Source organism: Bicyclus anynana, chromosome 3, assembly GCF_947172395.1.
Source record: "Bicyclus anynana chromosome 3, ilBicAnyn1.1, whole genome shotgun sequence".
NCBI classification, from domain to species: domain Eukaryota; kingdom Metazoa; phylum Arthropoda; class Insecta; order Lepidoptera; family Nymphalidae; genus Bicyclus; species Bicyclus anynana.
The window spans coordinates 15146549-15161793 of record NC_069085.1 but is presented as its reverse complement, the minus strand read 5'-3'; the positions used below and the strand labels follow the sequence as shown (position 1 = coordinate 15161793).

General features: G+C 36.0%; 3 protein-coding genes across 3 annotated transcripts in view; 2 read left to right on the top strand and 1 right to left on the bottom strand.

The window, feature by feature from the left end:
* LOC112058530 (protein Wnt-1) overlaps window positions 1-3441 on the top strand; it is a 29079-nt gene extending 25638 nt beyond the window's left edge. The window contains exon 4 of the mRNA XM_024099417.2: window positions 144-3441. Coding sequence (XP_023955185.1) covers window positions 144-671 — 528 coding nt within the window. The 3' untranslated portion in view covers window positions 672-3441. The remainder of the gene's footprint in view (window positions 1-143) is intronic.
* Window positions 3442-9373: 5932 nt separating this feature from the next.
* Window positions 9374-11911, top strand: LOC112058595 (GATA zinc finger domain-containing protein 4-like). The gene is made up of 3 exons (XM_052891218.1): window positions 9374-9565; window positions 9944-10104; window positions 10855-11911. The coding sequence occupies exon 3, from the start codon at window positions 10900-10902 to the stop codon at window positions 11689-11691; it is 792 nt and encodes a 263-aa protein (XP_052747178.1). The 5' UTR covers window positions 9374-9565; window positions 9944-10104; window positions 10855-10899; the 3' UTR covers window positions 11692-11911.
* A 30-nt stretch (window positions 11912-11941) lies between these two features.
* The window catches only part of LOC112058531 (protein Wnt-6), a 68315-nt gene continuing 65011 nt past the window's right edge, over window positions 11942-15245 (bottom strand). The window contains exons 4-6 of the mRNA XM_052891217.1: window positions 14021-14224; window positions 12733-12873; window positions 11942-12318 (exon numbers count right to left, since the gene is read on the bottom strand). Coding sequence (XP_052747177.1) covers window positions 11998-12318; window positions 12733-12873; window positions 14021-14224 — 666 coding nt within the window. The 3' untranslated portion in view covers window positions 11942-11997. The remainder of the gene's footprint in view (window positions 12319-12732; window positions 12874-14020; window positions 14225-15245) is intronic.

Genomic DNA, 15245 nt, shown 5'->3' with positions numbered 1-15245 from the left:
TTCGAACATCATCGATCACCTGCATCGGCGCTTATCGGAGGAATTTAAAGATATTTGGACATCATTATAGACCCCCTCACACGATTGAATAAATTAAGAGCTTGTTTCTTGGCGTGTTATTGATCAATTTGTGTTGTCCACAGCACGTGCAAACGGAGATGCGCCAGGAGTGCAAGTGCCACGGTATGTCTGGGTCCTGCACGGTGAAGACGTGCTGGATGAGGCTGCCGACGTTCCGGTCTGTAGGCGACGCCCTGAAAGACAGCTTCGACGGGGCGTCGCGGGTCATGATGCCCAATACCGAGGTGGAGGCGCCGTCGCAGAGGAACGACGCCGCACCTCACAGGGTCCCGCGCCGTGACCGCTACAGGTTCCAACTTCGGCCGCACAACCCTGACCACAAAACACCCGGGGTCAAGGACCTTGTATACTTGGAATCTTCACCAGGTTTCTGCGAAAAGAACCCCAGACTGGGCATCCCGGGTACGCACGGGCGTGCCTGCAACGACACTAGCATCGGCGTCGACGGTTGCGACCTGATGTGCTGCGGGCGCGGCTACCGGACCGAGACCATGTTCGTAGTGGAACGATGCAACTGCACGTTCCACTGGTGCTGCGAGGTCAAATGCAAATTGTGTCGCACGGAAAAGGTAGTTAACACGTGTTTATAGACGAGCGGTGGACGATGCGCTTGTGCTTGTGAGAAACTTAGTGTTGGACTTGTGACTCGGACTCGAGTGTGAACCTGTTTGAAAGTATTCGGAGAGATAAGAGGCCGTGTACATAATCGGTTCACTTTTCTCCGTATAGGAGTCGTTGAATTCGTAATTCATTTTGACTTATTTAAATAGTCCTGTGCCGCTGTTTATTCCTCGTTAACGCTTGTGACCCGTGAAATTAAAATGAGCGGTGCTTGTTCGTTTAATTTATTTGACTGTTAAGTGCGAACTTGTGATCTAGTGAAGTATATTTTAATGTGTACACCGATGTCGGGACACTGATGAGACCAGTTTGTGGACCACTCATTCTTATCCCGTCTTCGTTATCGAAATTGGACTTATTGGTTTCCTTACGCGGTCAGGTGTGTGAATTATTTAAGATAACCGCTTATGTGACTACTCACCGGGCGACAGAAATGTAGACTGCTTTAAATGGTATTGTCTAATATCATTATAAAGTTGAAATTGTTATATTTTAATGCAGCCGGACGCCTTTGTGCGGACATTAAATCCAGTTTTACGTACTTTCTATTTTATAGACGTCCGCATCGGGTGTACTGGTCGTATTAACTGTTGAGACTCGAGAGCGAAATTATCTTGTAATTATAATTTTATATTAATTATTTCGCCGGTCACTCGATTTTGTTGCTTAATACATTAACATAAAGTGCCATCTTGGGTGTTCGCTAAAAAACGTTGCGTTCGTCCCTTATCATTGAATAAGTAGCGCCATCGTAAAAGTGTCCCACATTATGAGATAAAGGCTCTCGAGAATTTTAATTAAATATTAAACGAATTAAATAATCAGTATTATACGTATAATATGGTATGCGTGCTACTCCGATATTGGAGATAAAGTTGCACGAAAGCCCGATTGACACATGTTATACGTTTTAAACACTCGCCTGTGCTTTTAAATTGTCCATTATTTATTTAAGCATGTACAAAATATATTTCTTTGCCTTTGTATATATATTTTTTTAATTAGTAAGGAGATAACGCAAACTGTTGATTTGGGTTACATTTTATATGTTCCTACACAAACAATAGATATATATAACTTCTGCTTACCTCACACAAAAATATAGTTGACTATTTGCTTCCGATGTTTTATTAGGTTGTAATATATGGAAACTCGACATATATAATATTTTCTATTAGACTGAGAAATACAATACATCATTTTTAATGCCGCTTATGATACGACAGTTTGCATTATAATATGAGAAGCTTTATTAATCATAATTATTCGTATCAACGTGGATGATATCATATGTGATATAAATATAGTTTAGATGATATTGATAGCATAAGTTCACCCACTGAGCTTCATTATGTAATATATTAGGAGACGAGATCGGAACGACGCGATCATGTTTCGAAGGTATTTATTGAATATTATACATTAAATTATGTTGTTTTTAAAGTTAATTAATGAAATGTTAGTTTAAGTCGCCCGATATACGAGTATATAAAACAATAATAAGAATCTCCTAACTTTGTTATCGCTAGATTCATATATATCGTCAAATTCAAATAATATAACTTCATAATTAACTCCTTTCAATTTCTTACGTATATCGTCATTTTGTTATAGTATTATTTAATAAAATGTTCAGTATTATTCTAAATTGTGTTTTTGGGTTAAATATGTAAAAAAATGTCAAATATTATATTTTTATATTATTTGAATTTTGGAGATATATTTTCATCATATTTACTGAAGACTTAGAAATAACTTACTTGTAGCCAGGTCAAGAGTTATTTTACATTTTCGAATCTCTTTGTTACTTAACAAATAACATATAACAAATAGCATAGTTTGGCCTGATAAATTTGCATTTTCCAATGAAAAAGTGTCAATTAATCCAAGTGTCAGGGGTCAGATTACTAAATGTACTAATTCGATTCCCACCTCCTTGTATAGTTGCAAGAGTTAACCCTTACACAAGCTTTTCCCTTATGAAATTGGAGGTGAAATGGAAAATTCGTGTTGAAGACACGGCACTACCAAAAATGACAACCTTCACTTTATCAAGAGTTTTCTTATTTCTATGTTCTTTTGTCCTAAGATTCAGTGACTATGGTGTTGAGTAGGATCTGTGATAGGCCTTCCTACGGTACTTATTAGTACATCTTATATTAATAGATAGGTACTTTGTAAATATCAAACATTTTACTGCTAGTAGGCTTTATGAAATCAAATGTTACGTCATCATGTTTAAAAGACTGAAGTTTATTTTTATTTCATAGTTGTATCATCCATTTTTGGATCACGAAGCCATTTCTTTCTTAAATTTTAGCGTTTAAATGAATGTGATACGAATCGATTTTAACAATTTTATCTGTCGAGAATTCGAAATGTAATCTTTTATAGATGACAGTTGTCTCATTTTAAGATGCCCTCGTCACAAACGGTTGCCAGTGTAAAAAAAAAACGCATGTAAATATTTTTTATGATAATTCTTAAGTTATTTATGTGGATATACCATTTCTTATTGTTAATATTAGATAAACAATTACAATTTAAATCAGCTGAACGTGTCTGAATCTCAAATAACTATTATTGTATAGTGAATTTACATATTATAAAATTATATTTCGTCCAGTGACTGTTTAGGGGTTGACGCACTATTGTAAACGATATTGGTTGTACATTAGCATCTATTTATGATTAAAATATTGATTAGTTGTTACCAAAAAATACAAAATTAATCAAATCTTTTTGATTTTCATTACACAAACCATTACCTTTACCTTTTTTACCTCTAGTACCTTTGAAAAACATTTATGCCCGACAAAATAGATTAAGTACATACATAATAAGGAATACCAATTTTATGACCTACTAAAGAATGATTTGAATTTGGTAATCAGATAGGAATCATAGACGAATATAGTAAAAGAGATTTATCAAACGCAATCTGGAGACCTTTCTTTGAAATAGCAACATCCATACTAGCATTGAGTTCAAATCATTAATTTTTCATTGATCCACATCAGTATGTAAGCAATTTAGTTCGAAGTAATTATTATTATAGAATTGCTACATCTATAAATGTTGCAAAGGTTCCACGATCAACATGATGACGTGATAGTCAAATTAATCATCCCTATTTAAATTAATCTTAAATTTTATTATGCATCTTTAAATAATTTAAAGTAAACGATTATGTGTACGTCCATTCAATAGCTTGCCAAAAGCATTGAAGCTGCATTGTGTGTCTGGGCTGCATATACCTTCTTCTGAGAGATGAGAAAAAAGAGGAATGCTTGGCCCTAGACTGATAATGATTATGACATAGACTAATAATTATAACCAGACAGGTATTTCGCCGTCAAACAACTAAAACACTCTTTTTGGTGCCGAGTATCTGTGTGAGCGTGAAGTGCCAGATCTAAGAAAATATTCATGGCCGACTGTCTTCATAAGTGCATATGTGTACGTGTACATATATATGCGAACTGTCATCATTGGGGTGCGTCACTACTTCATTTCACAGTATCTGAACTTTTTATTATATCTATGGATGATGATAACATTGAGATCCTCCTCTTCATTGAAGTCGGTTGGTATATATATAAATCTATATTAATATTAGCAATCTGAATAGTTTGTTTGTTTGACTGAACGCGTTAATCTCAGGAACTACTGGTCCGATTTGAAAAATTCTTTTATTGTTAGATAACCCATTTATCGAGGAAGGCTATAGGCTATTATTTGCCTTTTATTTCTAGAGGAACGAGAACCACGCGGGTAAAACCGCCCGGCGTCAGCTATTATTAAATATACAGTCATATCATTACCGTAAGTAACATCTTGACCGTGATTGTACAGTACTCATTCTGTTTACCATTAAAAGCAAGATAACAAATCAAATGTATATTGGCAAAGAGTACAACAGGGAACGTTCAATAACAACCTCGGACGTCCATGCCAATATACGATGATGTTTCCATTTTGAAATTTATGCGCGCGCGTTTCAGAACGCCATGTGAACTGTCATAATTCCGCCATTTTGTTTTATTGCGAACGCAACCGTACTGTAGCGTGCTTTTGATCGCGCAATTTTCTGAAACGGCTTTATTTTCTAACAAAGACAACAGAGATACTGCGAAATTGGACTGTATATAGCAAGATTTTGAGTTCATTTTTGAATTGTATATGATTACGAAAGTGAAAAGTCGTTCAGTGTTGGTGGTCGCGGTTGCCCAGGGCATGTTCCCACGAGTATCTCGCGCAGGGGAAAATTTATGTTTATGAACGAAGGAATCTGTCATAAGAGATACGAATGGCGTGGCTGAATCTGAAATAGCGTAAATAATTTTTCACTCGGAAGGATTTCGCGTTATATAATTTTTAATATTACCATGCGTTTGCAATAAGCCAAAAACAACACATCTTACCTACCTCCAACGACATTTTATACTATAGACATGTTACGTGTCAATAAAATCACCGCAAAAAGTGAGCCGAATTTATCTACGCACTGAGCGCACATTTTTTTTTAGTAGTTTTTAATAGTTTTTACACTTCCTGAACACAATCGACATTATGTTGTGAAACAACAAATGAATTTCAGAGGATAAAATACTCGACCACAATAACTTCATTATCATTTTATCCTCTGAGTAAAATTACAATGACGTAAAACGTCATTTCATAACATGTCAAAATAAATAGACAAGAAAACAAAGTGACAGACGTCAATTCATATAAAACGTCACACACATTGAGCTACAGACCTCATCAACGACGGACTCATAAAACCTACTTATCAAAATCTGCAACATCATACATATATTCAAAATAGAATCAAGAAGAAGCAAGAAAACCGAAGAAAGAAACCTGCACCTATAAATTATTATAGTCGGTATTCAACAAATTATAGACAATATTTAGGTATTATTTGTTTAAATAACTTTCGTTGTTTACTATGCGACTAAATGAATTAAGACAATTAGCCACCTTTCTGCGCCTCAGTTTCAACGTGTTAGTAACATATCTGCTAGTATAAAATCTTTGCCTACCACATATAATTATTGCATCATTACAACCGTTTCATCATCAGCCTGAATGTTGTTAATTTGCCAGTAGTAGCAAGCATTTCATAAATGCAAAAATGTCTACCTTGAGGTTTACGGACCTGTACCTATTGGGCAAGTCCAAATTCAAATTCAAAATTCATTTATTTCAATTAGGCTTAGTTTACAAGCACTTTTGAAAGGTCAGGATTATGTCATAACTAGCTGACGCCGCGCGGTTTCACCCGCGTGGTTTCCGTTCCCGTGGGAATACAGGAATAGTATATAGCCTATAGCCTTCCTCGATAAATGGGCTATCACACACTAATGCTAACACTGAAAGAATTTTTCAAATCGGACGAGTAGTTCCAGAGATTAGCGCGTTCAATCAAACAAACAAACAAACAAACTCTTCAGCTTTATAATATTAGTATAGATTTATTTTAAAATTTTCTACTTTGATATATTTGCACCTATAAATATGATGCCTTCCCAAGTTAATAACCTTATACCATCATCACTATCGACCAGAACTTGTAGAACGTAATGGTAGGCAAGTATATTCATTATCATCATTATCATTATCATTACCTATTATTATCAGCTGAAGGAAGTCCACAGGTGAACATAGGCCTCTCTTATGGACTTCAAAACCACACAATGATGAGCCGTCTGCATCCAACAGCTACCAACCCTCTGGATATCTTTGATCCACCTAGTGAGGATTCGACCAACACTTCGTTTTACGGTGCGGGGTCATTATTCCAGCGCCTCCGAATACGATAAACGACGGCCTCCGTGGCGCAGTGGTGTGCGCGGTGGATTTACAAGACGGAGGTCCTGGGTTCGATCCCCGGCTGGGCAGATTGAGATTTTCTTAATTTGTCCAGGTCTGGCTGGTGGGAGGCTTCGGCCGTGGCTAGTTACCACCCTACCGGCAAAGACGTACCGCCAAGCGATTTAGCGTTCCGGTACGATGCTGTGTAGAAACCGAAAGGGGTGTGGATTTTCATCCTCCTCCTAACAAGTTAGCCCGCTTCCATCTTAGACTGCATCATCACTTACCATCAAGTGAGATTGTAGTCAAGGGCTAACTTGTAAAGAATAAAAAAAAAAAACCTTGGGACCCCAACTATGATCGACTCTAGAAATTATATCGCCCATTTCAGCTTTGTGACTCGTTGAGCTATATCGGTGACTTTGGTTCTTCTGCGGATCTCCTCATCTATGATTTAATCACGCAGCTCTAAACATAGTTCGAGCCATCGCATACTGAGAGACTCTAAGCCTTCTTATGAGACCCATAATTAGCGACCAAGTCTCTCGCAATGTATTTTCTAACATACTAACTTAGATTCACACTTTCCATCCATTAAATAGATGGGTGAAGGTCATTTTTAATTCGGATCTAATAGACTAAGAGAGTGCGACCATGTTTATCTACATTGAAATTTGTTTACATTATTGTTACCTACTAGAGAAAAATAGTAGTCATAAAACAGCACTAAAGTTACAGTTCCAAGCCATATTTTGATTATAGGAATGAGCGATAAAGTTTTAAAACAAAAGTGGTATACAATTTGTGATATAAATTTTATGGAGTGAAATAGTTTTTCTCTCCTACTTCCATGCAATGTTTACGTGTATTTCGTCAACTTGGGGAAAATTGTTAGTGTTTTATTTTTTTACTGGTATGTAGAATTTTTATACTAAAATGTATGCCTCCAGTCACTAGACCCATAGCTTTGAGGAGCATAGGCTTTTTTATTCTTTTTATTCTTTACAAGTTAGCTCTTGACTAAAATCTCACCTGATGGAAGCGGACTAACTTGTTAGGAGGAGGACAAAAATCCCTACCCCTTTCGGTTTCTACACGACATCTTACTTCAATTAAGAAAACCTCAATCAGCCCAGCCGGGAAACGAACCCAGGACCATCTTGTAAATCTATTGCGCACACCACTGCGCCACGGAGGCCGGAAAAATCTATATCCCCTCTTCTTTATGGGGGGAGATCTGGTCTTATAGTTGGCCGACTATAGAGATATTTTTTAATGTTAATGTTAAATCTATTAAAGCATAATCTGTTTATTTGGCTTCATTCGAATAATTAATTAGTATTATTGTCAGTGACAACGGACTACATAGTTCGAAGAGCCGATAGACGTTGGGGTCCCAAGGTGCGGGAATGGCGACCCCGCACTAAAAAGCGTAGTGTTGGTCGACCCCCCACAAGGTTGACTGACGACATCAAGCGAGTCGCAGGGGTTAGGTGGATGCAGGAGGCTCAGTATCGTGATGTTTGGAAGTCCCTACAAAAGGCCTATGTCCTGCAGTGAACGTACATCCGCTGATGATGATGATGATGATTGTCAGTGATATGTTTGTCTATTTAATCTATTATATAACGAGGTCTATCCCATATCAATGCTAAAATATTTATAATACAAGACTAAAATCACAACTACTTAATAGATGCAAAATATCTTAAAATTATTCACAGGCTTCGTTTCTGCATCAGTAAAACAAAATGGTCAAGAATCATCGATTAATTTAATAAATCCAGTATCCGAATCAGGCTTTAATCTCAATGAGGAAGATATGGCCAAGTTTCATATATGGCCCACAGGGAGTATACCATACTACATCGATGATTTCTCATTTGGTAACAATTTGACGTTAATAAACTTTTTCTTATGTTTTTGTATTATTATTATGATTTGAATTATGATATGATCATTGATAATTTCATCATGATCTTCAATGACCTTTGTAATACTAGTTTTATAATCCTTTCATCATCAGGATCATGAATAAAATAAATTACTATTAGTAACGAAATTATTACTGCTTATTAACTTAACTATAATTTCTATTTCACGCCTTAAAAGTCTATAATTAGCGCGTTTAAACGGGCTTTTCCTATTAATAATATTAGTAGAAATAAAAAATTTAAACCAATCAATGAATAAATTACCTTTTTGCATAAAACATTCGGACATAATGACAATTTAAATGTACGAGAAAACGCAATGTTTTGCCTAATGATTCTTGATCTTAGATTCTGTATTTTTTTTTTTATATTTCAGATAAAGCCTTACGTGATAGAATACGTATGTTTCTCAGTGGAGTCAACAGTTTATCTACTTTGCATTTTGTCGAAATTCCTCGACCACCCGAAGATGACAACACTAGATGGGTGTTTTTTCTTAATAGAAAAGGATTGCTTGATTGCGCTGATCATTCTTTTCATCAATTTACTAATGAAGGAGTCCAGGTATTTTGTATTCTTTGAAGTATTGCGGAAGATGCTTCAAATTAAAAGCTGCTCTAGTAAGATTATACCTAACAAACTAGGAAGTTGTTCACGAGCGAAGAAGGGGAGTAACTTTTTTATATGAGCTCCTCATCTCTTAACCATAGCCTTCCGGAAAATATCAAACATGTTTAAATCAATAATTATTTCATCATCAATAATTTGTGTGAAATTTGGTCTCTCAATCTTAAAAATGTATGGATTTTAAGATTTAATTAGATGTCTGTAATACTTGAAGATAGTTAACTTTTATTAACACTATACTAAATTAGCTTAAAAAAACTAAAACAAAAAAAGTTTTTTATGTCAGCTTTAATTATAGTGATCGAAAAAGATTAATCAAAATGTTTAACGTTGTACACAGAAAGTTGTATTGGGGTATCACTGTCTGAATTCAGATGAAAATCTCGCTGATATTGTACTCTCTCTGGTTGGCGTACCGCCACAGCATAACTCTCCGGATCGAGACGAATATGTAGAAATTAAGAAAAATAACATTTTAACAGGTAAGTTGAACGTAAATGATACAATATAACACATTTCTTCAGTATTCTAAAAATAGACCTTAATCGCTTTTCAAGGAGCAACACTGCCAGAGATTTATTTGGAAGGGTTGCCATGAAACTTGTGTCTTGGGGATACATGAGTTCTCATACTAAAATATAAATTAAAAGAAAATATAAATTATGTTAAAAATAAACGCTTTTTACTTGGAAGATTGAGGTATCTTTGTTATCTACTACCTCAGAAATCCACTGTGGTCCTAACAATGTCCTAACTCCAGAGTTGCCTATCGTACTTCAGTAGAAGCGTATGATTACAAAGTTTTAGTTTTATTAGAGTTAGATACCTAGAGAGGATGCTAATTTTTAATATTGTTGCAGATAAACTTGATTTATTTAAGAAATTAAAGGACGATGAATGGTTGTTTCATAATGTGACATATGATTTTGAAAGTGCAGGACACTATGGAACTTACAAGTACACTTCAAATGGGAAAGCTACAATTAAAAAAAAACATCGGGATTATAGCTTTTTAGGAACTGTAAATATTCTGTTTCGTATGTTATTGCTTGTCTACACTTAATTAGTCATTTTTAAAGGCTCAAAGCCACTTAACAAGCTTTATAATTATAGCGCCCTATTCTCAGAGAGGGAACCCCTAGGGGACCGACGATCAAGCGGGTTGCAGGGAGTCACTGGATGATGAAACTGTTGTGTTTGGAAGTCCATGCAAGAGGCCTATGTCTTGCAGTGGATGTCCATCGGCTGATAATGATGATGATGATGCTCGGAGTATCTCAGACCTATTAAATTAGTAATGAGAACTGAGGAGATCCGCAGATTGAACAATATTTCTGAAAGTTTCAGTAGCGATAGAGCAGTTGTCAGTGTTTGGCGTATAAGGCTTAACACTTATGTATCAAGTTGATAGGCTCAAGAATGCAGTCTTGAGAATTGTTCCTAATATCTTCTGTTATAGGCCATTATTTTCACTAAACTTGAGATGGTTCATCAGTCATTACTTTAAAAATAACGTTTTTTTAAACTTTCAGTATACATCCTGAAAATGCTTTGTCTTATTCTTTTTCTTTCTACTTTTCCTGCCTAAAAAATGTCTGCATAACGTTCATAAATATAGAATGTATATTTGCACTCCACACTTTTTATATATTAAAGAATATATACAAAAAGTGCTAAGTGCAAATAATAAAAATCTAAAAAAACAATAAAGCTACACAGCAGTAAGATTATTGAGAACTGTGTAGCCTAAAACCTTCTAAATAAATTGCAGCCTAAAGAAAATGGTTTTAGTTCTATTGATATTTTAAAAATTGCAATGCTTTATAACTACATTGTAAGAAACAGAGAAGCAGCATTGCCAGAGTGTGAAAAGCTTTTCGCACCAGGAAGCAAACTATCTAGTAGTATTCTGGAGAATACCGAACTTGATTTGAAGCCTATAGAAAAACCAAAAAGATATCTTAGTAAATCCAAAACTTATGAGGAAAATTACAACGACGAACAAAATGAAATAAATGCTAGTTCGGAAAATAGTGACAATAAAACAAGTGACTATGATGATAATGATAACAACAAAAATTATAAAGAAAACTACAGTAGTGAAATCATGACTGGTGATAAGAATGAAAATAATGCTAGTTTAGAGAATAGTGACCATGAAACTAATAATTATGATGATAATGATAACAAGAAAAATGTAAATGATCACGAAAATGTTGGTAATAATGATAACAAAGACTATGATGATGCAGAAGCTGAACAACAAGAGGATAATGGTGACGAAATAACTGCAAGTGTTGAAAATAACAGTACTTTGTCAAACACAACAAATGATAAACTTATTGACGATATTGATGCAAAAATGTATAATAATGGTGATGATGATATGGAAGAAGACAGTATAAATGAAGAAAATAGCAATGTCACGAATGAAAGTGTCATGAAATCGAACGATAATTATAATGATTTTAAAAAATATACAATATCTAACAGTAAACATCCTTTATCCAAAAAGAATACTTTAACAATACAAAAGTTATTAGGCCAATCTGACTATGAAACAGGTGATGAAGGCGACAAGAAATATATTCATGAGAAGTCGTTTTAAGACCTTGTATTGTGCCTAGCAATAAGGTTGTTGATACATATCGCAGCTCTAACTCCCCTTGTAACGATTTATTAAGCTGCAGGTGTAATAACATTTTTTCTCTTGTACATTTTTGATAAAAAGCGTTTAACGTTGAACCAGTCTTCGAGTTTTTATGCAACATAAATCTTGTATTGAACATTAAGGTTGTTAAGTAAGGTGTTGTTTCTATAATACTTATAATAGGATAAAATAAAAGAATTATAAACAATTGTTTACAAAAATACTTTAATTAAAATTTTAACCATGTTATTATTGTCTATCACATTAAAGGCACGTTTGTATGTCTCGCTTCACATAGCATGTTTTACAAATGACTTCGCAACACCACTTAAATTGACAATTGCAATTTTCAGCCTCCTTTATAGATGTTTGTATGTACCCTCTTCTACAACAAAGTTGATCGCAACTGTCAGTTCCCGCAGAACTTATATTGCACTGGCGCCCTTCAGTGCCGAGTGACCCTGTCTTCATGTTAGGCCCGCAGAAATCGGGTGATTCTTCAGAGTATATGATATCTTTTTTCCCAGGTCGCTTGATGTTAGGACTTTCGGGCATAAAACTGTCGCCATCATTACTTGAGATCACCTGGTAAACAAAAACAGATACATAAAAAAGTTGCTTTGTGTAACTGATTCTTAATGTGGGAACTCATTGAGATTGAAAAAGGTGTTAATATTACCAAAGGGAACTGCTAGATTTTTGCATAGGCTCTGACTTTCAATAAGAATCTTGATTGGTAATCGCTTTAAGTACAAATATTATTAAAATTTATGTTAACAAATAAGAATACTGTAAACATTTATCTATACCTACTAAAATAGGTAAAGTTTGTAGATGGTAATATCTGGATCTACAAAGCCGATTTTGAAAATTCTTGTATCTTTAGAAAACCACGTTAATTGATAGTGTCATAGACTATATTTTATCCCCATATTCTCATAGGAACGGGAACTACGCGGGTTAAACCGCGGGGCGTTGGTTAGTGAATTATAGTTTTACCTTAGCAGCACCTTCAAACTTGTCTCTCAATCGGTCCCCCACTTCTCTAAAGGTGGGCATTCTCCACCAACAAGTTCGCAGTGTGCATGAGCCAGATAGGCCGTGACATTTACAGTCTACTTTCATGTTATTTTTGATTGCCTGAAAATAATAACTATTTAATATACACTATTTACATCATTTTTTCGCTGCTAGCGAAATAACTGTTGAGTCTATTTCCTTCCTAATTACTCTTAATACGCATTTCGCTCTCAGACGAATTATATAGGGACCTGCCTCGCTAGAAGTTACCCTCTGTTAAAGTATAAGATCAACGATCTAACGCGTTTATAAAAACCGTTTCTATAAAATCAATGTTTCATTGTTGTAATTGTGTGTGTGTGTGTTGTGAATTAAATTAATACTTTTGTGTAGTTTAAGGATACAAAATATATTTATAGGTGTTGAATATTTTTGATGTTTACTGATGATTCGATGACTTTACCTCGTGCCCCTCAAAAAACGAGAGACAATTTTGTTAGTGCGATAGAAGTCCATAGGTATTTGGTCTAAGATTTTGCTAGACTTGTGTATGTATTAGTTTAAGTAAACTAATTTATTACTCCATAAAAATTACGTTTGATGAATAGTATTCATTTTTTATTAACTTTAACACGAGATGCAACAATACTAGACTAAAGCCTTGTTAATTTTTATAATTTTATCTTAATTTCTTCAAACAACACTCCACTGGCATTAAATTCAATAAGATGCAAGTACAATAATTACAATATTCTTGTAAGAGGTTTGTGCTATTAGGATAAACTCCTTTTAGCAGACTCAGGCTTGGTTTACAAAAATAAGAAAACCAATGTCGAACGAAGGTTATGAAGATTCACAATATTTGTCAGGACAACATAATTGACAAATCAAACTGTAACCGAAACAAGACCGTAGAATAGCATGAACTTGAGTGGAGTCACGCACTTGTGAACGTTGTGTGTAGGGTTCAAGACGTCTTTAACAGTTAACAAACACTCTCCTTTTCCAGTCAAGTCACTCTCCCCGCCTATCTATAGTAACCCATAAAGAAGTACACAATAAGAGATATGGACGGCTCGAACGCCACGAGTATACCGACCGCGCCTCATATCGCAGGTTGTTCCCGCCAGCGGATCGGTACCCCTCTCTAACTCCCCACGCTTTACGGAGTCGCGCACATCTGATGTCATATCCGTCTCAGAATACTATATCCTACACTTCTATAAAATAAGTTTAACTTTATTGAATTTTCAAAATGTTTACTGACCAACCTCCCAGCGTTGTGGTTATGCAGCTTTATCATCGTTTTGATGTCGCTCCTCTTCCTGTATCTACTGTCCATGAATTCCCTGGACTTCTGCAGGCCGAAGCGGACGTTGTCGCTGCATCCGCCCCACTGCCACTGCTCTGTCTGAGTTGGTGCTGGGGGCTGGGGCGTTTGAGTTCTTCCACGACGCGGTTTTGGTACACCCTAGATCAATAATTTAGTATTTATTATTAGGACTCCGTACCTCAAGTTAGCTAGCCCATCAGGTGAGCAATCTCACCTGATGGGCTGGCTAAGTCAAGGCTAACTCGTTAAGAATTTATTTTTTATTCTTTACAAGTTAGCCCTTGATTACACTCACACTCTCTCTCACCTGATGGTAAGTGATGATGCAATCTAAGATGGAAGCGGGCTAACTTGTTAGGAGGAGGATGAAAATCCACACGCCTTTTCGGTTTCTACACGACATCGTACCGGAATGCTAAATCGCTTGGCGGTACGTCTTTGTCGGTAGGGTGGTAACTAGCCACAGCCGAAGCCTCCCACCAGCCAGACCTGGACCAATTAAGAAAATCTCAATCGGGACAGCCGGGGATCGAACCCAGGACCTCCGTTTTGTAAATCCACCGCTCATACCACTGCGCCACGGAGGCCGTCAAAGAGAAAAAGAAAAACATCAAAACGAATTAAACGGAACCCTTATAAGATCGTTTGTTACTATCGCGTTATCGTAAACGCGAATTTCTAAGGAATTGAAACAGCGCCATTTATTGCCACTACTGCACAACTGTTTCAATTCCATATAAATTCGCGTTTACGTTAACGCGATAGTAACAGTATGAAAATATTGAAAATTCACACTGGGCACACTGTTTTAGTCATTTAACTTTCACAGGATTGATTAAAAAAAGTGTATCGGTTTTGTGAGGGTCGCGAGTGTTGGTATTTGAATAAAAGCAAAGTTTTTCATAATTGCCTTGTTGGGTCCGTGGTTAGCCTATGTGGCTTCTGATCACGAGATCCTGGGTTCCATACCTGAGTGGAGCTATCTAGTACTGAGCTTTTCTTTCTTAAAAGAAATTTTCAGTAAAAATTCTCAGCCCGGGGTTAGGATGTTGGAGGTGCCTGGGAGAGCAAGTCGGTCCTGGTTATTTTCATTAAGGCCTATATTGTCATTTATTACCCTAAGCCCGCAAATTCGCATTGGAACAGCGTGGTGGAAAAG

Bases quoted from the DNA above. Each gene is read 5' to 3' on its own strand.
- LOC112058595 (XM_052891218.1), top strand. From the start codon at position 10,900: ATGCTTTATAACTACATTGTAAGAAACAGAGAAGCAGCATTGCCAGAG.